Source organism: Nerophis lumbriciformis, linkage group LG27 (assembly GCF_033978685.3).
Source record: "Nerophis lumbriciformis linkage group LG27, RoL_Nlum_v2.1, whole genome shotgun sequence".
In the NCBI taxonomy this organism is placed as follows: Eukaryota; Metazoa; Chordata; class Actinopteri; order Syngnathiformes; family Syngnathidae; genus Nerophis; species Nerophis lumbriciformis.
This window is the reverse complement of record NC_084574.2, coordinates 13,281,358-13,307,500: the sequence shown is the minus strand read 5'-3', so window position 1 is coordinate 13,307,500 and position 26,143 is coordinate 13,281,358. Positions and strand designations below refer to the sequence as shown.

General features: G+C 42.2%; 1 protein-coding gene across 3 annotated transcripts in view; it reads left to right on the top strand.

Annotated features, from left to right (window-relative positions):
* The window catches only part of ubn1 (ubinuclein 1), a 52,602-nt gene that overhangs the window by 7,728 nt on the left and 18,731 nt on the right, over positions 1–26,143 (top strand). The window contains exons 1-13 of one of the 3 annotated variants that reach the window (XM_061922844.2): positions 6,947–7,353; positions 11,184–11,291; positions 11,382–11,474; positions 11,760–11,882; positions 15,823–15,920; positions 15,983–16,538; positions 16,638–16,708; positions 18,859–18,982; positions 19,051–19,175; positions 19,540–19,650; positions 19,722–19,865; positions 22,530–22,580; positions 22,653–23,209. In XM_061922844.2, the coding sequence (XP_061778828.2) occupies positions 7,114–7,353; positions 11,184–11,291; positions 11,382–11,474; positions 11,760–11,882; positions 15,823–15,920; positions 15,983–16,538; positions 16,638–16,708; positions 18,859–18,982; positions 19,051–19,175; positions 19,540–19,650; positions 19,722–19,865; positions 22,530–22,580; positions 22,653–23,199 (2,391 nt within the window). In that variant the 5' untranslated portion in view covers positions 6,947–7,113 and the 3' untranslated portion in view covers positions 23,200–23,209. Of the gene's footprint in view, positions 1–6,946; positions 7,354–11,183; positions 11,292–11,381; positions 11,475–11,759; positions 11,883–15,822; positions 15,921–15,982; positions 16,539–16,637; positions 16,709–18,858; positions 18,983–19,050; positions 19,176–19,539; positions 19,651–19,721; positions 19,866–22,529; positions 22,581–22,652; positions 23,490–26,143 lie in introns of those variants that run through there. The other 2 variants (XM_061922843.2, XM_061922845.2) reach the window with 2 other exon arrangements.

The following is a 26,143-nucleotide window of genomic DNA, read 5'->3' as shown; positions in this document are numbered from 1 at the left end:
CCAACTATTTTTATAATTGATTTTAATCGATTTAATCGATTAGTTGTTGCAGCCCTAATATATATATATATATAAATATGTGTATGTATGTTTATTTTCCTTTTTAATTTTCCTGTGGTAACTCTCCTGAAGTAATCAATAAAGTACTATCTATCCATCTATCTATTTATTTGTTTGTTTATTTGTTGTTTTTTTTATGTATTTCACTTCTCTGGCTTCTCTTTTTTTCAAGTAAATCTTCACAGCACTTAGTGGAATCTACATCTACAATATGAGTTGCCTGAGCAAAATGACAGGACAGATTAGAAAAATAAAAAAAAATATATATACAAATTAGCTTTGATTTTATTTTTTAATTTGGGATGTGCTGCAGGCTGGATCCAGGGACCCCTGTTGAAAACTAATTAAAGTTAAAGTTAAAGTACCAATGATTGTCACACACACACTAGGTGTGGCAAAATTATTCTTTGCATTTGACCCATCACCCTTGATCACCCCCTGGGAGGTGAGGGGAGCAGTGGGCAGCAGCGGTGGCTGCGCCCGGGAATCATTTTGGTGATTTAACCCCCAATTCCAACCCTTGATGCTGAGTGCCAAGCAGGGAGGTAATGGGTCCCATTTTTATAGTCTTTGGTATGACTCGGCCGGGATTTGAACTCCCAACCTACCGATCTCAGGACGGACACTCTAACCACTAGGCCACTGAGTAGGTAATTTACCAATATTAATTTAACAGTTCAATAATTACACCAACCTAACATCCATTGCAGCCGGTCACCCTGGAAGGGTGGGTTCCTGTATCCGCCATCCCTTCTCAAGGTTTCTTCTTTTTCCCCACCTGGGTTTTTTTTTTTTCTTTAGTTTTTCCTTGCGTTGTGAGTTTGTGAAGCCCTTTGAGGAATACATGATTAAGGACTATACAAATACTAATTGGTTTGATTATTTTTATGTAAAGCAGACATATGGACCTTGATAAAAGGGTCACATGTGTTCACATATAACTTAACTTTAACCAACATCCCTGCAACCATTGTATGTGTCACTTCCTGCTCGGAATATACTGTACTAGTACAAGCGCGTGAGTCCGGGGCCACATAATGTCGTTTATTGTTGAGTATAGCTTTCTTTATTAGTGCATACGCGCTCTTCAATAGAACATTTCCTTCCACTGTTGTGAACGCCCTAACAGTCTGCACCCTGTGGCCTCCGCTTTGATGTAACGCCTCCTCTTCCAGGAGGCCCACAAAAGCACACAAAGCCCTGCACTGAGGAACCACTTAATTAATATTGGCTCCTGTTTGCTCTTGTTAATGAATGAGTGAATTATGCACCTCTGGGACACAGCCTCCCTCAGTCGCTTAGAATTATCCCCCGGCTTTGTCCTCCAATTTCACCACTGTGATCCTGCACCATGTCACCGGGCAGACCACTACACACACACACAGAGTGAGGCCTCCCTCATTGAGTCCATCTGTCCTGTCCATCTTTGTCCCACTCTGGTGTGTTTAGGTTCATTGTCGCCACCCTGTTTATTGTTTTAATGCGGTGCTGCTGTTCCAGCCCATGTCATCAGCTCAGATAACTTCCATCCCATTAACATGTTGGAGACGGGGCTGGAGAGGGGAGGGGGGGGCTTGACAAACCAAAATTGGCTGCAATCTGATCCCCCTCATGCTGGTCAGAGGAGGAGGGGTGAAGGGAAGAAAGAGGATCCATATTATTTGCATTAAAAGCCTTGCACCGTGAAATTCATGTATAATTACAAAACGGGGTGTTGGAGGATGGGGCCGTGTGTTATGCAGATTGGGGACATGTGTGGAGTCAATCACGCTCGGAATTGGTTATTTTGGTGATATGCTAACACGGAATGTATGGTGACAGATTGCAATTATCCCGTTATTGTAATTGTCAAAGTCAATTCACTGCAGGGCTGACTGCATTAGGCTTTGCATGAAGGGAAGCCTTTTTTTTTCTTCCTGCAGTGCTCTTTAAGACCCCTCTGAAATGAGACAAGTTCCCAATAAAAACACTGCTGTCAGACCCTTAACTCATGGCGACAGCACAGCGCCGACTGTTAATCCCAAATTAGAAGCGCTGCGTTGAATTTGGGGATTTGGATTTTAATTGTAGATCCCGAGTTAGACAAACATATGTGACGCAGTTAAAGTCATGTCTATTCAGGAACAATTCTGCAGTTTGAATGAAATCTGAATTTTTAACATTCATGAAATGTATAAGTCAAATAGGTTGCAAATGTCGTGTGTGTGTGTATGTATATATATATATATATTTTTTATATATTTTTTAAGATATATATATATATATATATATATATATATATATATATATATATAAAATATTATTTTTATTTTATTTTTTTAAGTTGACACCATAAATCTTTCTATGACAACTTGTGTCATTAGTTGGACAGAAACATGAAATTAATAAATTAATCTTATTTTAAAATATTTTTTTTTAACTTTTGTGTTCATTTTGACAATTGTCTTTATTAAATGTTTTAACATAATATGATGTGTTACAGCAGGGGTCCCCAAACTTTTTGACTCGGGGGCCGCAATGGGTTAAAAAAATTTGGCCGGGGGCCAGGGTGTATATACGTATATATATATATATATATATATATATATATATATATACATTGTCTTTATAATCCGTTTTGTCATTTAACATCAATTAACATTGATGTTCATCAACATTTAACATTGTCACGTTATTGATGGGAAAATTCATTTTTAAACAATATGATTTGCCTGAGCGGCTAGGAGACACCAAGAGTAACAAGCGGTAGAAAATGGATTAGAAAGGAAAGATTAAAAAAAAAAAGAAAATAAAAGAAATTGAAAAAAATAATTTTTTTTTACTTGGGACATCCTGTGGGTCGGATTTTGGATGCTGGGGGGTCGGATCCGGCCTGCGGGCCGTAGTTTGGGCACCACTGTGTTACAGCCTAAGGTTGACATAAAAATAATAAAGTTATTGTTTATTTTTGTAGTTAGCGCGAGATCAATAGGGTTTATTTGTAGAGCTTGAAAAAAATATATACTACATATTTAATTTTAACTAATTCATTTATTTGCAAAACTTCAATGTGAAAAAGCTCCTTGAGAAGGTCTTTAAAAGTATATTTTTGTCTATACTGCACTCTGGTGGTGTAAAGGGTGAAGTGCAGGCTGCTCATTGCACTGATGTTAAGTTTTAACATTTTTAAAAACTGTACCAAAAGTATTGTTTTTTTCTCGTTATGGTGACTATGACTAACAAATAATTTATCAGTGGTTCAAATCCCGTAGTTCCAATCCCATACTTGTTATCACATAACATAAAGTTACGCAGTGCAGCTGGGAAGTATTTACAGCGCTTCACTTTTACCACATTTTGTTATGTCACAGCCTTATTCCAAAATGGAAGAAATGCATTGTTGTCCTCAAAATTCTACACACAATACCCCATAATGACAACGTAAAAACAGTTTTAAGATTTTTTTGCAAATTTAGTAGAAATAAAAAAAACTAAATCCCATGTATATATGTATTCACTTCCTTTGGTCAATACTTTGTTGATGCACCTTTGGCAGCAATCACAGCCTCAAGTCTTTTTGAATACGATACCACAAGCTTGGCACACCTATCTTTGGGCAGTTTCGCCCATTCCTCTTTGCAGCACCTCTCACGCTCCATCAGGTTGGATGGGAAGCGTCGGTGCACAGCCGTTTTCAGATCTCTCCAGAGATCTCCAATCAGATTCATGTCTGGGCTCTGACTGGGCCACGAGCGCTCTCGAGCAGATTTTCATCCAGGATATCTCTGTACATTGCTGCATTTATATTTCCCTCTACCCTGACTTGTTACCTAGTTCCTGCTACTGAAAACCATCCCCGCAGCATGATGCTGCCACCACCACGCTTCACTGTAGGGATGGTATTGGCCTGGTGATGAGCGGTGCCTGGTTTCCTCCAAACATGATGCCTCAATCTTTGTCTCATCAGACCAGAGAATTCTGTTTCTCATGGTCTGAGAGTCTCTCAGGTGCATGTTGGCAAACATTTACGAAATAATGGCTTCCGTCTGGCCACTCTACCATTGCTTGATTGGTGGGTTGCTGCAGAGATGGTTGTCCTTCTCGAACAGACCTGGGCAAATTAAGGCCCGGGGGCCACATGTGGCCCGTTAAGCTGCTCAATCTGGCCCGCCAGACATTCCCAAATAATTTTTTAGATCTTTAAGATGGAAAGTGTAGCTGCCATTATGATGTGCAGTGATGTTTTCTAATGATCGTAAGTCTTCAACTATACAAAGTATTTCAATGCGCTTATGGATGATATACCAGTTACTATGGTAATCTAATTAGTTACTATGGTCATCTAGTTAGTTACTATGGTCATCTAATTAGTTACTATGGTCATCTACGTCACAGCAGCTCTGACGAGGCACCAAGCAGTGTGGGCGGGAAGCGTTTTCACAGACGCGGAAGGAGATTTTCACAACAAAGTTCTAAAGCTTAGTGATATATCAGATTGTAGGTGGGTTTATTTTGTACCCTTCGCGTTCATATTTCACTGTTTGTTGCGTTTCACTTGATTGTAAAATATGTCGATTGAAAGGGAGTGTGACATTCATATGTTGTCAATATTCAGTGTTTTATCGTTCATAGAAAAAGTTTAAATTCCATTATGTTTTTTAAGGCGGTCTGTCATAATGTTTTTAGCATTCAATCAGACATTATTGTGAGGTTTTGTATTAGTGTTTATAAAAATAGATATACCGGCCCCCAGACACATTTTTTTCTCTAAATGTGGCCCCCGAGTCAAAATAATTGCCCAGGCCTGATCTAACATAGTAGTGAGAGTCCAGTCCATAGTGGATCTAACATAATAGTGTGAGAGTCCAGTCCATAGTGGATCTAACATAATAGTGTGAGAGTCCAGTCCATAGTGGATCTAACATAATACTGAGAGTCCAGTCCATAGTGGATCTAACATAATAGTGTGAGAGTCCAGTCCATAGTGGATCTAACATAATAGTGAGAGTCCAGTCCATAGTGGATCTAACATACAGTAATAGTGAGAGTCCAGTCCATAGTGGATCTAACATAATAGTGTGAGAGTCCAGTCCATAGTGGATCTAACAATAGTGTGAGTCCAGTCCATAGTGGATCTAACATAATAGTGTGAGAGTCCAGTCCATAGTGGATCTAACATAATATTGTGAGAGTCCAGTCCATAGTGGATCTAACATAATAGTGAGAGTCCAGTCCATAGTGGATCTAACATAATAGTGAGAGTCCAGTCCATAGTGGATCTAACATACAGTAATAGTGAGAGTCCAGTCCATAGTGGGTCTAACATAATAGTGTGTGAGTCCAGTCCATAGTGGATCTAACAATAGTGTGAGTCCAGTCCATAGTGGATCTAACATAATAGTGTGAGAGTCCAGTCCATAGTGGATCTAACAATAGTGTGAGTCCAGTCCATAGTGGATCTAACATAATAGTGAGAGTCCAGTCCATAGCGGGGCCAGCAGGAGATCATCTTGAGTGGAGACAGGTCAGCAGCGCAGAGACGTCCCCAACGGGCGGTCCACCCTGGGTCCCGATTTTGGACAGCTAGCGCTTCATCTGTGGTCCCCGAATCTATGCCCCCCTTCTCAACAAAGGAGAGGGGGGGCAGAGCAGAAAAGAAGCGGCAGATCAACTGGTCTGGTCAAATAAGGCCTGTTTCCACTGTAATCCACATTTATTGGGTCAGATCAGTTATTATAATAATCAAGGTCCTCAATAATGTTTCATCGTCACCAAGGAAATAAAACTAAGCCATAAGACCCATCCATCTTCTACCGCTTATCCGAGGTCGGGTCGCGGGGACAGCAGCCTAAGCAGGGAAGCCCAGACTTCCCTCTCCCCAGCCACTTCGTCCAGCTCTTCCCGGGGGATCCCGAGGCGTTCCCAGGCCAGCCTGGGTCTTCCTCGTGGCCTCCTACCGGTCGGACATGCCCGAAACACCTCCCTAGGGAGGCGTTCGGGTGGCATCCTGACCAGATGCCCGAACCACCTCATCTGGCTCCTCTCCATGTGGAGGAGCAGCGGCTTTACTTTGACCTCCCCCCGGATGGCAGAGCTTCTCACCCTATCTCTAAGGGAGAGCCCCGCCACCCGGTGGAGGAAGCTCATTTCGGCCGCTTGTACCCGTGATCTTGTCCTTTCGGTCATAACCCAAAGCTCATGACCATAGGTGAGGATGGGAACGTAGATCGACCGGTAAATTGAGAGCTTTGCCTTCCGGCTCAGCTCCTTCTTCACCACAACGGATCGATACAGCGTCCGCATTGCTGAAGACGCCGCACCGATCCGCCTGTCGATCTCACGATCCACTCTTCCCTCACTCGTGAACAAGACTCCGAGGTGCTTGAACTCCTCCACTTGGGGCAAGATCTCCTCCCTAACCCGGAGATGGCACTCCACCCTTTTCCAGGCGAGAACCATGGACTCGGACTTGGAGGTGCTAGACTCCCATCCCAGTCTCTTCACACTCGGCTAAAAACCGATCCAGTGAGAGCTGAAGATCCTGGCCAGATGAAGCCATCAGGACCACATCATCTGCAAAAAGCAGAGACCTAATCCTGCAGCCACCAAACCGGATCCCCTCAACGGCTTGACTGCGCCTAGAAATTCTGTCCTTAAAAGCTCTGAACAGAATCGGTGACAAAAGGCAGATCCATTTCATAGAACACGCAATGATGCGCCAGTGATGTCACGTGTGATGTCTTAGAAGATCATAGCACTTACAAAGCGCCCAATCAGATTGCCCCGATGTCATCCTCTTACTAACTGGGGCCTGCTATGATGTGCTGTGATGTATGAAGCAACCTCACAGCAGCTCACTTGCTCTCTGACCCTCTTGACACTCTGGCAGCCATTTTGGAAGGGAAGTCCTACTAAACGAAGCCAGCACATGACTGAACGACACACGCTACGGTGGAATGTCATTGAACCCCTGTCAATCATGTTTTTGGCGGGCGATTACGTCACTTCCGCCGACACCTGTGTCCATTTAGCGTCTAATTGAAGTCACATGGTGCCCTCCTGTTTCCGAGCGAGATGGCTCAGCCTCGCCGCGTCCAGCTGACGTCTTTGACATGTCAAGTTCACTCGGCGGACATTAGCGCCGCGACCCAGCAGCGGGCGCCGCGGGTCGGGAAAGAAGTCATCGTTTCCGGCGCCGGTGCCGGACCTTCGTCGGAGGTTGACGCGGGCTCGACCCGCCTCGTCGTCAGCTTGTTCGAGCCTGATGACCGCAGCTTCCCCGAGTTTAGCTACGCTCAGCTGCTGGAGAACAAGGTAGAGTCCGGCTCATTCTTTCTTTAAATTGTGTTCTGCCTTGGTTTTTTGTAACTCTAGTTAAAATGTAAAAAAAAAAAAAAACTGAAAAAGATAATGACTTTACCTTTTACATACTAATGTTTGTGTCACGTGGTTTGTTTTGTCACGTGTTTTTTTTTTTTTTTTAAAGTCCTGTAAACCAACCTCATATTTAGTGGACATTTTGCAAAATATTATATAATATCCATCCATCCATTTTTCTACCGCTTGTCCCTTTCGGGGTCGTGGGGGGTACTGGAGCCTATCTCAGCTGCATTCGGGCGAAGGCGGCGTACACCCTGGACAAGTCGCCAACTCATCACAGGCCAACACAGACAACACCCACACACTATATATATATATATATATATATATATATATATATATATATATATATATATATATATATATATATATATAAAGGGGTGTGGGAAAAAAATCGATTCGAATTCGAATCGCGATTCTCATGTTGTGCGATTCAGAATCGATTCTCATTTTTAAAAAATCGAATTTTTTTATTTTCATTTATTATTTTTATTTTTTTAATTAATCAATCCAACAAATCAATACACAGCAATACCATAACCATGCAATCCAATTCCAAACCCAAACCCAACCCAGCAACACTCAGAACTGCAATAAACAGAGCAATTGAGAGGAGACACAAACACGACACAGAACAAAAGTAGTGAAACAAAAATGAATATTATCAACAACAGTATCAATATTAGTTACAATTTCAACATAGCAGTGATTAAAAATCCCTCATTGACATTATCATTAGACATTTATAAAAAAAAAAGAATAGTGTCACAGTGGCTTGCACTTGCATCGCATCTCATAAGCTTGACAACACACTGTGTCCAATATTTTCACAAAGATAAAATAAGTCATATTTTTGGTTCATTTAATAATTACAACAAATTTACATTATTGCAATCAGTTGATAAAACATTGTCTTTTACAATTATAAAAGCTTTTTACAAAAATCTACTACTCTGCTTGCATGTCAGCAGACTGGGGTAGATCCTGCTGAAATCCTATGTATTGAATGAATAGAGAATCGTTTTGAATCGGAAAAATATCGTTTTTGAATCGAGAATCGAAAAAAATCGATTTATAATCGAATCGTGACCCCAAGAATCGATATTTAATCGAATCGTGGGACACCCAAAGATTCACAGCCCTAAAATATATATATATATATATATATATATATATATATATATATATATATATATATATATATATATATATATATATATATATATATATATATACACACACACAGAGGCTATTTCATATCCTACAAGCATGTTTTGCAGGATTTATATATATATATATGTGTATGTATGTATGTATGTATTGCCCAAAAACATATGTCCACTGCAGAGGACATGGATTTCATGAGGCAGGAGCGGGGGTCGGCAACGCGCGGCTTTCGAGCCACAAGCCCTAGTGCAGGGGTGTCAAACGTAAGGATCAGGCCCGCAAGCAGGTTTTATCCGGCCCGCGGGATGTGTTTGCTAAGTATAAAAATGATTCGAAATTTTTGAATGAAACTGCTGTTCTAAACGTGTCCACTAGATGTCACATAGCAATTCTTTGTATCTTTGTAGATTATGCTACAAATGTAAAAAAAAAAAAAAAACACGTTAGTGTACCAGTCGAGGAAATTGATCAAACTACAGAACATCCTGTAATTTGATTTTGACATTTATTTTTTATCTTGATGGATTGAAAATGAACACAGTCGAAGTGGAGGCACGTAAATAAGACCGCCCACAAAACGGAGCATCCGGAAGCGACTGTCAGAAAGCGGCTTGAAGATGCATAATCTATGCAACATTTTGACCAAATAACCACCATTACATGTTATGTAGACCACAAGGAAGTTTTTTTAAAAGTAGAAGCATCATTATATGACCTTGTTAAGATGCCAAGAAAATGCAGTATATTTGCCGCAATGGAGGTTATTAGTGTAGGGAAGAGGCTCCACACTGTGTATGGAGACACATAATTAGCTGCTAGCTGCTTGTCAGCTAGAAAGGGTTGCCATTTTTGATCAAAATTAAAAGGCATTAATCGACAATGGTGGATCACATTTTTCACGAAAATTGGGCAAAAGATCGGCACATTGCTAAAAAAAAAAAAATTGTTTTGGTGTTTCTTCCAGAATAAAGTCTGTGTATACACTGCAAAAACTGAAATCTAAGTAAGATTAAATATCTCAAATAAGGGTGGTATTTGCTTATTTTCTGTCTAATAAAATATTTCCTCTCACTAACAACCTACTCAGTGGCCTAGTGGTTAGAGTGTCCGCCCTGAGATCAGTAGGTTGTGGGTTCAAACCCCGGCCGAGTCATACCAAAGACTATAAAAATGGGACCCATTACCTCCCTGCTTGGCACTCAGTATCAAGGGTTGGAATTGGGGGTTAAATCACCAAAAATGATTCCCGGGCGCGGCCACCGCTGCTGCCCACTGCTCCCCTCACCTCCCACGGGGTGATCAAGGGTGATGGGTCAAATGCAGAGAATAATTTCGCCACACCTAGTGTGTGTGTGACAATCATTGGTACTTTAACTTTAACCAGATTTTATGTTAGTGTTTTACTTGTTTTATGGGTTATGGTCCTAAATGATCTCAGTAAGATATTACAGATTGTAGCTGAGATTTGATGAGCTATATTGTGTAAAACATGCTTGAAACTAGAATATCAACTGTTGCAAAGCTGTGTCATCAACACTCACAAGTTATATAACTACTTTTTTAAAGTAATCATTTTTTATTTTAAGCATGAAAAAAAAAATCATGTCTTTGACACAATTTTGTCAAATTAAAACGGATGACAGCCAAATGGACTTTGCTGTTTTATTTCCAATGAAACAATAGAAAATACGCACTCATAAAGTAGTACAGTTGGCACAGTACAGTAAAAGGACAGTTAATATTTAAACATTTAACATGTGACATTTTGAACAATTTTGAACAGAAATAGTTCATGCACATTCAGATAAATTCTTCAAAATTACAATAAAATTTTTGGGGCGTGGGCCGGGCTGTATATATGCGCACTAATTGACTGAAAGAGCACGCACTTGGCGCGATGATGTCATGTTATCCATGGAAAAATGCATTTTTAGACCATATGATTTGCCTGAGCGGCTAGTAGACCCCGAGAGTAACAAGCGGTTGCCTTGTTGCCTTTCCATTAAGAACAATAAATTAGTTTTTAGTATAAGTTTTCTGGTTTCAAGAAATATAATGCCGAGCGCATATCATTATGTCAAGATAATGGCACTAGCATTTACTTAAAGAATATTTTTCAACATACTGAGCAAAAAGGTCTTTTTTTTTTCTACCAAGAAAAGTGCACTTATTAGTGAGAATATACTTATTTTAAGGTATTTTTGGGTTCATTGAAGTTAGCTAATTTTACTTGTTTTGGAAAGTCTTGACAAGCCACATTTTCTTGTTCTATTGGCAGATAATTTTGCTTAGTTCAAGTAAAATACCCCTAATTTTTGTATTTTTTGTCGGTGTATGCAGTACCATGCATGAGAAGGGAGACGAGGGATGCCAAACGGTCAAGATTAAGCATTTTGATGTATTATAATGACAAAAAAAAAAATTGTTTTAAATAGAAAGAAAACTTTTTATTGCCTGTTTGCCTAACTCTAATCCCGCCCCAGACATGAGGATATATCGTCCTGGGTTTTTATTGATGGCTTTCCATTAAGTTTTGATTCAGTTTTGGAAGTGTGTCAAGTATGAAAACATGACATGCCTTAATGTTACATTTTTAGAAGAGCCACAACAAAGATGAAGTCCAGTCGAGGTCCACTTTCGAAGAGGAGGAGCAGAGGGAGAAGGACCAGTTGGCTGACATTGCTAGAAAGATGGAAGAAAAATATGTGAGTTTATATTTAGTGTTATGAAATGAACAGTTTTTGGGCTAAATGAAACTTTGGTGTGAAATAACTCTCCTCGCTGCCTCTTTGCAGGCAGTCAAGAGAAAGCAGGATCGCGTTCAAGACTTGATTGATATCGGCTACGGTTATGATGATGAAGACTCCTTCATCGACAACTCTGAGGCTGTGAGTATACTTCCTAATAAGTATTCTCACCGACCACTAAATTAGGTACACCAATGTACATCTTTTTTTTTCATCATAAGCTATAAACCAGTCATGTGACCACTTGCAATGTATTCTAACACAAATTTGTCGTTTCACTACAACGGATGTACTGTTAGGTTCAAGGCAACCCTTTCAGCTTTTCGGCTTTCCAGTTAAAAAAAACATGGCACATTATGTCAAGTCTGTTTGAATTAAATCAAAGCTAGTAATAATTAAATTAATTACAACTTTTTTTTTATGTAGTATGATGAGTTTGTGCCAGCCTCCATCACCACCAAATTTGGAGGCTTCTACGTCAACTCCGGCGTGCTTCATTTCCGCGAGGCTTCTGACACGGACGACGAGAAAACCCCTGACACCTCCAAAGTAAGAAATAAAACAATCTTTTTATGACAAGTCACGCACCTTTTTTCACATGTTATGTTAAATGCCAAGAAATACCTTCTGGAAAGTTTGGACAATATGGAGATATGGTAAAACACTTGTCCAGGGTGCACCCCGCCTTCTGAGATAGGCTCCAGCACCCCCCGGAACCCCGAAAGGGACAAGCGGTAGAAAATGGATGGATGGATGGACTTTTCATAATCTGTTTGTTTGGGGGGGGATCTCGACTGTTGCATTCTTGGCTTGTAGGTGGCAGAAATGTACATTTGCGTTACACCTACAGTGTTTGTTGCATTTATCTGCGCACCCTCTTTGACCAGGCGTAGAGGTCAGTTTTCCAGGCAAGGGGATTAGCGACACCCCATGGTGCCCCACGAAATAAAGCTTATACTCGTGTGAAAGAACACATATGCACAATAAAATACATAACACATATTTTGCAATACACGCATTCCTGTTTACTTGTTAGAGCCTAAAATATCAAAATATACAGCAGTATTAAAGGGGAACTGCACTTTTTCAAATTTTGCCTAACATTCATAATCATATAAAACAAGAACACGTGTTTTTCTTTTTTTATGAATTCTAATTTGAGGTGGTCATCCATGCAGTTAATGGGATTACACCAAATCGCCCAAAATGCCCTCTTAATAAACATTAAAAAAAATCATCAACCATACTCCACTTACATCTTGTCATACTTGCCAACCCTCCCGGATTTTCCGGGAGACTCCCGAAATTCAGCGCTTCTCCCGAAAACCTCCCGGGACAAATTTTCTCCCGAAAATCTCCCGAAATTCAGTCGGACCTGAGTGACGTGTCGACAGTCTGTTTTCACGTCCGCTTTCCCACAATATAAACAGCCTGCCTGCCCAATCACGTTATAACTGCAGAATGATCGAAGGCGAGTTCTTAGTTTCTTATGTGGGTTTATTGTTAGGCAGTTTCATTAACGTCCTCCCAGCGCGGCAACAACACACAACAGCAGTCACGTTTTTGTCTACCGTAAAGCAATTCGTCTGCCGTAAACAGCAATGTTGTGACACTCTTAAACAGGGCAATACTGCCATCTACTGTACATGCATATGCGACATTAACATCTAGGGCTTTTAGAGAGTGCAGTGCACAACTGCGCACACAACAAGGAGACGAAGCAGAATGCATCATCAGAAAGGGTGTTCAGCATGGTTAGAAAAATAGTGACAAAGAATAGAACAAGGATGGACAATTCAACCCTTAACTCAACAATGAGTAAATGAGTGTTGTGTGTGTATATGTGTAAATAAATGAACACTGAAATTCAAGTATTTCTCTTATATATATATATATATATATATATATATATATATATATATATATATATATATATATATATATATATATATATATATATATATATATATATATATATATATATATATATATATATTAGCTAGAATTCACTGAAAGTCAAGTATTTCATAAATATATATATATTTATGAAATACTTGACTTGGTGAATTCTAGCTGTAAATATACTCCTCCCCTCTTAACCACGCCCCTCACCCCCGACCACGCCCCCCTCACCCCACCTCCCGAAATCGGAGGTCTCACAAGGTTGGCAAGTATGCATCTTGTGACCTGAATATTATTAACCAAGTATTAGCGCTAGTTATTATAAGCACTCACACAGACAAACTAAATTTAATGGCGCATTGATCACAGAGCGCTAACTAGCTTATGATGCTATATTGACATATTAAGCCAGCCAGCTGCGGCATCGCGTCTGAGCTGGTGAAAGTACATTTTATATTATTATAAATCATGCCTTTTACCTGTATATTAGAAGGTTGTGGCCATAAACCAAGAAGTTGGTCATCTTTGACATTCAACTTCGACCCGGCGACAAAGACACAAAAATTTTTTTTTTAAAACCCTTTTCAAAGGTTATAATTTTTTAGTCTTAATGGGAAGATATGAACCTCCCATCAGTTGGCATCACAGTGAGAGCAGACATTGTACAATAAGAGTGTTTTTTTGTTTGTATTTTTTGTTTAACCCTTCACAATACTGCTACATGATGCTTAATGTTTCACTAAAGCTAGTGAAGGGCACTGACTCCGGTACCTTTTTGGCACCGACTGAATCCAGATAGTTGTGATAGTCACCGATTTATGCAAAATCTAACGTGCCATGTTTCGGTACATGAAATGTGCATGATGACACGTTGCCGATCACTCCAGCAACACTGTGAGCGCGGACTCTGCCAAACTATCTCTAGGTCAAGGGTGTCAAACTCATTTTAGCTCAGGAGCCGCATAGAGAAAAATCTATTCCAAGGCGGGCCGGACTGGTAAAATCATGGCATTAAAACTTAAAAATAAAGACGACTTCAGATTGTTTTCTGTCTTTGGCCAAAAATAAAACAAGCATATTCTGAAAATGTACATATTACAATTAATCATCTTGGCAAAACACTTCAAGTTAGTGGAAAATTCTTAGGAAAAAACTGGTAGTTTCAAAAACACCATGAAGAACACCATGAACTTAGACTTATTAGTCTCAGTGGTTTTTACACAGCCATTAAACTTTAAACACTTTCTGTTTAGGATTCTCATGTTGGCAGTTCACCATTAAAACAAAAGCAATCGAGTGTGTCCTCAAACCGCCACACTGGTGAAATCTGCAACTGCCACAACACATTTATCATTTAAATATTACAATTATAATAGAAACCAAACTATTATCAAAATGACACCATAGCCAAAATCAAGCTAACATTACTACAAATGTAACCAATATGAACATAGAGCATAAAATAAAATACAACTAACACACTTGTACAATGGAGTTCAGGGTGCGCATCGTGCATTCAACCAATTGCAAGCGCTGCATGGAACTCTAACTAAAATGATGATCAAGTTGACTTAAGTCTTTGCATCATACCGTTTCATTATTTTATCCTTTGAGTGGATAATTTACAATGAAAAAAGGTACTGTGCATCGATACTGCCGCCTTCTGCTGCAAGCCACATCAGGAATGGCTGATTGCTTGCACCTGCACTGATTGGAGTAGCGGCAGCCAATCCAGAGAGCATTTAAAGTCAGCTGACACGTCGTCTTTAAACACTATCATGTGTGACGTGGGTTACACTTGAATTGCTATTGCAACATCCAGTGGACACATTTAGAACCGCTGTTTTTTTCATTAATAAAATGCAGCTAACTTTTATATTTAGCAAACTGATCTTGTGGGCTGCGGGCCCTACGTTTGACACCCCTGCTCTAGGCAATGTCGCAATTTTTAATACCACCAAAAACTTGACTTAAACGCTCCAATGTAAGTAAATCATCTCCACCTGTACATAATGAACTAGCTTGATGCTAATATACACTGGCTTTGCTATTGACATGCTACTGATTAGCATTTGCAATTTTACATTTATTTTCAACACCTTCAAATTTTTTTATAAACTACAACTAAGATGCAGCGGGCACGTAATAAGTACAATACTTTAACACTTTGTCGACAGACAGCAAATAATGAAGTGACCAACACACCATAAACTATACACTACTGCCATCTAATGTATTGGTCTTGCAATTGCAAATGTGACTCAGAAATGTGATCATAAAATAAGATAAATACTAGACAGCAGTTATAATAATTGGCTCATTTTAAATGTTGCAATAAAACATTTTGTTATAAAAAACAATGTTTATCACACGCAAAAATACAGAAAATTGGTGCTATTGGGTATTGGTATCCATTCCCAGGTACCTTATCGGTTTAAATGTGAACGGTTCCCACCCCTTCAAGCAGCATTCTGCCTCTGACAGTGCCAGGAAAAGCGGTGGTTAGAAAAGGACACATGGATCAAAATGTGCATGTTCATCCTTTAAAAGCTATGCCATGTGACACCACTCCTTTTTTAATGTCCAGAAACGTAAACTTAAAGAGAGACAGGACTTCTCGAATCCGAAGAAGAAACGCTGTCTAAAGGTTTTCGAGGACAAAAAGGATCCTAATGCAAAGCCGAGGTGAGAATTTCTTGTGCTCTTCCTGATGTGAGGCATATTTAACAATCCTGATGTTCTTTCAGTGCAGCATCTGAGACGGTGGCAGGTGACGAGATGATGCTGATGAATAAGAAGAAAAAGAAAAAGGTAGCCAGCACGCTGAGCGTCACCAGCATGCTAAAAAAGTTCCGGCGAGAAAAAGAGCAGGAAAGACAGAAAATAGAGAGAGCTCATCAGCAAATTGCTGCCCTCCCGGACACCTCGGTGATGCCTCTGTGCCCGGCGGACGCGGGTGGTGGTGGAGGTGGGGGCTTGGGCTTGACCGATCCGCTGCTCAGTTTGATCGGATCCACCAACGAGCACGCCTTTCTCCAGGCCGCCAGCACGGTGGACTTTGACATCGATCTGGACTGTCTGTTGGATGTTGGCGAAGAGATGTCTTCGCCCAAATCAACAACTCAGTCTTTGGCAGAAGCACACCCTCCAACGCAGCCCAACATGGATGATGAAAACCAGCCTGCATGCTCTTTCGATGCACCTCCAAGCAGGAAGATGAGCCAAACACTGCCTCTACAGTGCGCCCCACTGCCTGAAGGACTCCCGCCCCTCCTGAAGGAAAGCATCAAGAAACTGATGTTGGTAAAGTGCACCTGTGCTATCGATGGCCATGATGATGATGATGTCATAGCATGTCCTGCCAACCGCTCCAATATGAATGCACGCTATTTGTGTGTGCAGGTGGCCAAGACCTCGGAGGGAGAGTCCAAAGTCAAGTTCTTCACCCCAGAAGTCAACGCTGTCCTGCTGGAGTAAGTCCTATGCGCACACGGCAATGTTTATCAGAATGTTAAAGGTTCACACATAATGTGCTATTTAAAAATAAAATAGTAGTAATTGCAATTTAAAATCAAGCTAAGCTGCTGGATTATAGTGCTTTTTAGTAAGTCTTACTAGGAACACACCATCTGGTGTTTCTGTAGCTTTAATGCTAATAACTGTTTTTCCACTCCTGTCTCCGACCTTAAAAAGGGCTACTTTTTTCATAATGCCGTAACTTGGCATTTGTAATAGATACATCAATGAGTGGGGCAGGATGCAAGTGTTGGCAACATTAGCATGGCTATGTGAACTACAGCGCCAACATTACAGTCCCATTGTAACAGCAACACCATACTAGGTTAGCCTAGAAAAACAAAGTCACATACACATGGCTTTAGTTGACTCAGTTGGCTTTATTTTAACATGCTTTTAACAAGCCTTTGTTTTCGTTTTTACAAAGCTGAAGAGGTGGGCGTATACAGGGGGCGGGTTTATCTTTCTTAGCTAGGGTCAGGTCAGTAGCGGTACTATATCCATGGGGAAGGAGGTTTTTCCTTCACAATGTTATAAAAACCCAGTACTTGAGTGTTAAGCAAAACCAACTTTTCTTACCTATTTGTACCTGCTGTTGTGCATTTGGGATCTTCATAAGTCCCGAAAATGTAAACTCAAACGGTGATGACATTGCGAAGATATTTATAAAACAATCTTGCCTTCTTCCATCATACTTCGGTCAAGCTGTCTGTTTGGAATTTGCCCTGACTTGTAACGTTTTTTGACCTGTGACGTCAGTGGATTATCCATACATGGTAGAAACTTACCCAAACATCCTTGTCCGTGGCAGCCGTTTTTAATTTATGTACCACATCATGTCCGCAATGTAACCCAATGAAGTGCACTGTTGCTGGTTGCTTTAACCAGCACAAGTCACAAACTTGCAGCTTCATTTGAAATAAAAAGAGCCTTACTTTTTTCTTTTTTTTTTACTTTTATGATTCATGGCAATGTGCCTTCAACCATGTAGAAGTCTCTTAAAGTGTGTGCAAAGAAGAGTCCTGCTTCCCACAAATTTTGGATTTTCCGAAAAACTATTAATGGTGGGCTCGGTGCCTACTAGTTATGGCAATGGAGGAGACAATGAAATTAAGTACGGTAGTAACAGTAGGTTAGAAATGTCTGAATAGTTTAGTTTGCAATGCTAGCTCGATTTGTTATGTAGCTACCTTGGCCTTCTACTGTAAGACAATAGTACCAGATTTGCAGCGTGACTTCCTTCTATTATGGTCTCGCTATATAATCTCGTATAATGTGTTTTGGCTGCGATGAGGTGGCGACTTGTCCAGGGTGTACCCCGCCTTCCGCCCAAATGCAGCTGAGATAGGCTCCAGCGACCCCAAAAGGGACAAGTGGTAGAAAATGGATGGATGGATTGTGTTTTGGTGAAAGTCAAGTAAAATTAGCTGGACGGTGGTGATCACCGGTGTCCATATTCCATACAGATATTAAAAACCGTTCCTTGTGGTCTACATAACATGTAATGGTGGTTGTTAGGTTAAAATGTTGCTCAGATTGTTTTAAAGACAGTCTTCTAATCGCTTTCTGACCGTCTCTTCAGGACGTCGTTTTGTGGGCGCTCTTATATATGTGCCTCCACATTAACTGCGTCTACTAACCGTCATCCGTGTTGTAGTTTTTAGCGCTTCCATACCGAGGCGACAGACTGATCTAAATTTGAACTTTACGCTACTTTATATTAGAAAGGGCAACAGCGGAGGATGCATGTGCATGTACGAGCCAGGTTGCCCCACAACAAGAGGATGGAGAAAAATAGGAAACTTATTGACTAAAACGGCAGCTCTTTGGGTGCATCTACCCCATTATATGGATATATCCTCTACTGTCATTAATAGGAGGAATGTCACAAATTGGGCAAATTCCAAACGGCTTGTTTGTAGCAAATATGAAGGAAGGCAATTTCTTTTTATAAGTATCTCCGCCGTGCCTCCATGGTTTGATTTAAAAAAAAAAAAATTTGGGACTTATGCAGATCCCAAATACACAAAAACAGGTGCCAATAGTTAAGAGAAGTTGGTTTTGTATGATAGGTCTTCTCTAAAGTAAATTCTGTCTTCATCTTCAGTATTGAGTGTCAGTGTCGTGAGCATGGCGGACAACTGCGCTCCAGAGTGTACACGCACCTGTCGTCCTTCCTGCCCTGCAGCAGAGAGACGCTCCTGAAACGTGTCAAGAAACTTAAACTTGCAGTGAGTAGCCTGCACACTATTGTCAAAATCAGCGTGTTAAATGGACACGTTTCTTTTTTTTTCCCAAGGAGGACATTTCCAATGTGGAAGATCCTGTGCAGAAACTGAAGGATGCTATCGGGCGAGCCATGCTTGAGCAGATTGCTTCTTTCAATCAACATTGTCAGGAATATGAGCAAGTTAAGACCTTAAGGTGAGATTCAAAATGTTGAATTACATCTGACGGCAGGTCAAGTATCCGTAATCAAATTTTTTTGGTATGCCAGAGACTTATCAAGTTCCTACACGAAACACACTTTAAAATGTTTGTTTTTGTTTGAAGAACTTCGATAACTTTGGTGTTTATTGCTGCTATTTTAATATAACATTTACAATTTAGAAAGTATAAAAAATGTGTTCTTGTCTTACATAACAATTGTTACTGATAGGCAAAATTCCCAAAAAGTACAGTTCCCCTTTAAAAAAAAGGAATGAGCCGCAATGTATTTATGGCGTAGTTTTGCTCCCCTACCTTTGACACAGACAGATTTAATAAAACCTTGTTAAATTGTTTTTAGGGCAGCTGTGGAGGGCAACGATGTCAAACTTGGCCACGGGAACAATGAGGAGAAAGTGGCGAAAAGAGGAGGAGGTCCTAAGAAGTTGTTCAAATGGAACGAGGAGATCAGGTGAGAAAGTAAACAATTGTTGCATTTGTTTTTTTTTCTATTTAATATTTAGTCTGATGCTCCACCTGCAGGGAGGGCCTGTGCAGTGTGCTGAAGGGAAAACTGAATGTGTTTAGAAGCAAACCTGAAGGCACCCAGCAGCTGGAGGACTACCTCAAGGCCTTTTTAGACATCGACATTAAACCTCTTTGGCCTAAAGGCTGGATGCAGTCTAGGTATGTGGTGTTGCATTCAAGTACATCGACATTCCTGCGTTGCATTCAAGTACATCGACATTGCTGCGTTGCATTCAAGTACATCGACATTGCTGCGTTGCGTTCAAGTACATCGACATTGCTGCGTTGCGTTCAAGTACATCGACATTGTTGCGTTGCATTCAAGTACATCGACATTGTTGCGTTGCATTCATATCCATCTACATTGCTGCGTTGCATTCAAGCACATTTGCGTTGCCTTCAAGCACACCTATATTGCTGCGTTGCCTTCAAGTACATCTACATTGGAGCGGTATAGCTCGGTTGGTAGAGTGGCCGTGCCAGCAACTTGAGGGTTTCAGGTTCGATTCCTGCTTCCGCCATCCTAGTCACTGCCGTTGTGTCCTTGGGCAAGACACTTTACCCACCTGCTCCCAGTGCCACCCACACTGGTTTCAATGTAACTTAGATATTGGGTTTCACTATGTGAAGCGCTTTGAGTCACTAGAGAAATGCGCTATATAAATATAATTCACTTCACTTCAATACATTGCTGCGTTGCATTCAAGCACACCTATATTGCTGCGTTGCCTTCAAGTACATCTACATTGCTGTGTTGCATACCATACCACCTTTATTTATAAAGCCCTTTAAAAACAACCACAGTTGAAGAACAAAGGGCTGTACACCACAAAGAAATAGAGGCCAAGGACAGACTAAAAAAATAACATTTAAAACAGAAGTAAACACATTAAAAAAGCAAATACAAAATTACCCTAAAATAATTGTATTAGATAAAAAGCAGTTCAAAGTTAAAAACAGTTAAAAAAGTTAAACAGTTTAAAGTCTCATGCTGGGTTAAAAGCCAGTGAATAAAAATGGGTTTTAAGAAGGGTCTTAAAAATAGCCAAAGAAGGGGCCTGTTTCACATAGAGAGGGAGAGGTTGGGACCCACAACACAGAAGGCCCTGTCCCCTCTGAGCTTGCGCTTTGATTTGGGTACCTCCAGGATCAGCTGATCAGCTGACCTGAGGGACCGGGTGGGGGCATAGAGGTGGAGCAGCTCAGAGAGGTAATGTGGGGCAAGACCACGTAAGGATTTAAAAACAAGTAAGATAATTTTATAATGGACTTTAAAAGACACAGGCAGCCAGTGGAGGGAGGCTAAAACAGGACTAATGTGCTCTCTTTTTCTTATGTTAGTTAAAAGTCGGGCAGCTGCATTTTGGACCAGCATTAGACGTGAGAGGGAGGACTGACTAATTCCAAAATACAAAGAGTTACAGTAATCCAGCCAAGATGTGATAAAGGCATGGATTACTGTCTCTAACTGTTGCCTAGAAAGAAGGTTTTTAACCTTTCACCACTGTGCCAATCTGACGGTCCAATTTAAAATCACTGTCAATACGAAAGCCCAGGTTGGTGATCATGGGCTTAACGTGCAAAGCCAATGGGCCAAAGTCAACAGGGGGTGCTCACAGGTACCACTAGGTCCAAACACTATTACTTCTGTCTTCTTTTCATTGAAGTTTAAGAAATGTAGGTCCATCCAGGCCTTGATATCATTAAGACAAGCAAGTAGTAGCTGCATTGAAGAGGCATGATTTCTCTTTAACGGCATAACAATGAAAACAAATATCATGCTTTCTTAGGATTGAGCCCAGGGGAAGTAAATAAATAGAAAAGAGCAGTGGTCCTAAAACGGAGCCCTGTGGGCACGTCAAGCACATCTGCGTTGCATTCAAGCACACCTACATTGCTGCGTTGCCTTCAAGCACACCCATATTGCTGCGTTGCCTTCAGGTACATCTACATTGCTGTGTTGCATTCAAGCACATCTGCGTTGCCTTCAAGCACACCTATATTGCTGCGTTGCCTTCAAATACATCTACATTGCTGTGTTGCCTTCAAGCACATCTGCGTTGCCTTCAAGCACACCTACATTGCTGCGTTGCCTTCAAATACATCTACATTGCTGTGTTGCATTCAAGCACATATGCGTTGCATTCAAGCACACGTACATTGCTGCGTTGCCTTCAAGCACACCTATATTGCTGCGTTGCCTTCAAGTACATCTACATTGCTGTGTTGCATTCAAGCACACCTATATTGCTGCGTTGCCTTCAAGTACATCTATATTGCTGTGTTGCATTCAAGCACATCTGCGTTGCATTCAAGCACACCTACATTGCTGCGTTGCCTTCAAGCACACCCATATTGCTGCGTTGCCTTCAGGTACATCTACATTGCTGTGTTGCATTCAAGCACATCTGCGTTGCCTTCAAGCACACCTATATTGCTGCGTTGCCTTCAAATACATCTACATTGCTGTGTTACATTCAAGCACATCTGCGTTGCCTTCAAGCACACCTACATTGCTTCGTTGCCTTCAAATACATCTACATTGCTGTGTTGCATTCAAGCACATATGCGTTGCATTCAAGCACACCTACATTGCTGCGTTGCCTTCAAGCACACCTATATTGCTGCGTTGCCTTCAAGTACATCTACATTGCTGTGTTGCATTCAAGCACACCTATATTGCTGCGTTGCCTTCAAGTACATCTATATTGCTGTGTTGCATTCAAGCACATCTGCGTTGCATTCAAGCACACCTACATTGCTGCGTTGCCTTCAAGCACACCCATATTGCTGCGTTGCATTTAAATGCATGTGTGCCTTCAGGGTGTTGATGAGTGAAAGCAGGAAGTTGTTGGGCCTGCAGCCTTTAATCCCGTGAGTACATAAAATTAATTTACCATCCACATTATTTAAATGCTCAGTAAGCATAATTCTGCATGTGAACAGCATGAGGAGGCTGAAATCGGAGAAGAAGCAGCAGCTGTCAATCACAGGTGCTCCGTACATTGGACCGTTCTCAGTTAAAGTGGAACCTCATGACGCTCATGAAGTGGTGGAAACTTCAAGTACGTCCTCCGTAACCATGGTCGAAGCTTCAAACGTGTCCTACGTGAACATAGAGTCCGATACCGAAGTGATCGTCCTGGATTCAGATTCTTCATCGCCGCCGCAGACTGAAGAACGCCAGCTGAGAGTTGCACCGCTGAATGCCCTCACTGACCAGCCGCTGGCTCCCATGCAACCCCTGGTGCCCACACAGGAGCTCCTGGCGGCCGCCGTGGCCAAGTTCAGACGTTCCCTGCAGCACTGGAGCATCAGTGCGGACAACGGCAGTCCGCCGCTACCTCCGCCGCCTCCTCAGTGCAGCCCTGTCAACTTTCCGGAAAGAGGCCTGTGTCACGTGGTTCTGCCGCAGCTGCTGCAGAACTTCATGGGGCCCACCAGGAATGTTCGGCCGGCAACGCAGATGGGTTCGGATGATGTCAGTGTATAACCACGGACAGGTAAAGGTCCGTCGAGATACAATAAAATATATATGATGAAATGTAAAAACTTCAATTATCTTGTAGGTGTATGTTATTTCTATTGGGATGAAAGGTCAGTAGCTGCAGTCGAAGAATTGTTACATCAGAGCATTGCTAAATAATTCAATAATCATAGCTATAAGAGTGTTTTTTCTTGAAATAATAAATATATTGCATGTTATAGTCACTTTCTTTTAATAGAACTTAATTAAACAATTACAAACAATGTTTACAGTGCATCCAGAAACTATTCACAGAACTGTACATTTTATGTTACAGCCTTATTCCAAATTGGAATAAATTAATTTTTGCCCTCAAAATTCTACACACAATACCCCATAATGACTGAGTTTTTTTTATTTTTTTTATTAGACTTTTTTGAAAATGTATTACAAATATGCTCAACTTTTGTTGATGCACCTTTGGCAGCAATTACAGCTTAAGTATTTTTGAATACGATGCCACAAGCTTGGCACACCTATCTTTGGGCAGTTTCACCTATTCTCCTTTGCAGCACCTCTCGAGCTCCATCAGGTTTGATGGTAAGTGTCGGTGCAAAGCCATTTTTCGATCTCTCCAGAGATGTTCAATCAAATTCAAGTCTGGGTTGTGGCTGTGCCACTAAAGGACATTTACAAAGTTGTCCTGAAGCCATTCCTTTGATATCTTGGCTGTGTGCTTAGGGTTGTTCTACCGAAAGATGAGTCTGAGTTCAAGAGCACACTGGAGCAGGTTTTCATCCAGGATGTCTCTGTACATTGCTGCATTTATCTTTCTCTCTATTCTGACTAGTCTCCCAGTTCCTGTCGCTGAACCATCCCCACATCATGATGCTACCACCACCATGCTTCACTGTGGGGATAGTATTGGCCTGGCAGTCATGCCAGAGTTCAGTCTTTGTCTCATTAGACCAGATAATTTTATTTCTCATTGTCTGAGAGTCTTTCAGGTGCATGTTGGAAAACTTTTTGCTAAGAAAAGGCTCTGATTAGTGGATTGCTTCAGAGATGGTTGTTCTCCTCTCCACAGAGGAATACTGTAGGTCTGACAGAGTGACCATCGGGTTCTTGGTCACCTCCCTGACTTGTGCCTTTCCCCCTGATTGCTCAGTTTAGACGGCCGGACAGTTCTAGGACGAGTCCTGGTGGTTCTAAACGTCTTCAATGTATCATTGGGACCTTTTTAAGGCAGCAGCTTTTTTTTCTGTACCCTTACCCAGATGTGTGCCTCGAGACAATCCTGTCCTGTCTCCAAGGTCTACAGGCAATTCCTTCTGTGATGGAAATTATTTTTGTACCTTGTGTATGTTTATTACAAACTGCAGTATTACTGTGAAAGGCACATTATGTGAAAAGCATATTGTGACCAGATAATGACTTTTATAGCATGACTCTGTCAGAGTTTGTAGGTGACGAACCCCAAGATGCAGAGAAGGTGGAAGGCATTGTACGAGAAAACATGATTTAAACACTAAGGCAAAACAACAAACGAAAGGGTAACACAAGGCGGAGAACAAACTTGGCTATGAACTAAAATAGCACAGAGGCTAACTGTGGACAAGAAACCAAAAACACTGACACGAAGGAACTAGGACATGAGCATAGTGAAACCAAAAGTAGACAGAGCTACAACGACAAGTATTAAGAACAACGACACGACAGGTAGGAACGACAATGATCCAGCAGTGACTGGAGGGTAGGGCAGGTATGAATAGCAGCTGGCTGATTGACACCAGGTGTGGCCAGGTGCCAATCAGCCACAGCTGAAGGGACACAGCACTCAGGGAGAAACAGGAAACAGAACCAAAATAAGAGCGTTGACAGGAAATGACAGAGGAAAAACTAAAACTTGACCAAACTGTCAGGGACAAGCCTGACAGTAGCCCCCCTTCCTATAACGGATACCAGACGTTCTATTAACCCCCCCCAAAAAACAGTCCAAAGTCACGGGAGGGTGGAGGGAGGACAAGGAGGTGGGCCACCAGGCCAAGTGTCCCCGCAACCAGCGGGGAAGAGTTAGGTGGCGACGGCGAGTTGAACGCCGCTGCAATTGGCGAGGCGGCTCGACCGCCGGCATGGGAGGACCCACCGGAGACGATGGTGGCGCCCTCTGCTGGCCCACCGGAGAAGATGGTGGCGCCCTCTGCTGGCCCACCGGAGAAGATGGCGGTGGCGCCCTCTGCTGGTCCACCGGGGAGGATGGCGGTGGCGCCCTCTGCTGGCCCACCGGAGTGCATGGTGGCGCCGTCTGTTGGCTCACCGGAGAGGAGGATGGTGGCGCCCTCTGCTGCTGGCCCACCGGAGAAGAGGATGGTGGCGCCCTCTGCTGCTGGCCCACCGGAGAAGAGGATGGTGGCGCCCTCTGCTGCTGGCCCACCGGAGAAGAGGATGGTGGCGCCCTCTGCTGCTGGCCCACCGGAGAAGAGGATGGTGGCGCCCTCTGCTGCTGGCCCACCGGAGAAGAGGATGGTGGCGCCCTCTGCTGCTGGCCCACCGGAGAAGAGGATGGTGGCGCCCTCTGCTGCTGGCCCACCGGAGAGGAGGATGGTGGCGCAGTCTGCTGCTGGCCCACCGGAGAGGAGGATGGTGGCGCAGTCTGCTGCTGGCCCACCGGAGAGGAGGATGGTGGCGCCGTCTGCTGCTGGCCCACCGGAGAGGAGGATGGTGGCGCCGTCTGCTGCTGGCCCACCGGAGAGGAGGATGGTGGCGCCGTCTGCTGCTGGCCCACCGGAGAGGAGGATGGTGGCGCCGTTGGTTGTAGACCCACCGGAGTGCATGGTGGCGTCTGCCGGCCCACCGGACTGCATGGTGGCGTCTGCCGGCCCACCGGACTGCATGGTGGCGTCTGCCGGCCCACCGGAGTGCATGGTGGCGCCGTAGGTTGCAGACCCACCGGAGATGATGGCGCCGTCTC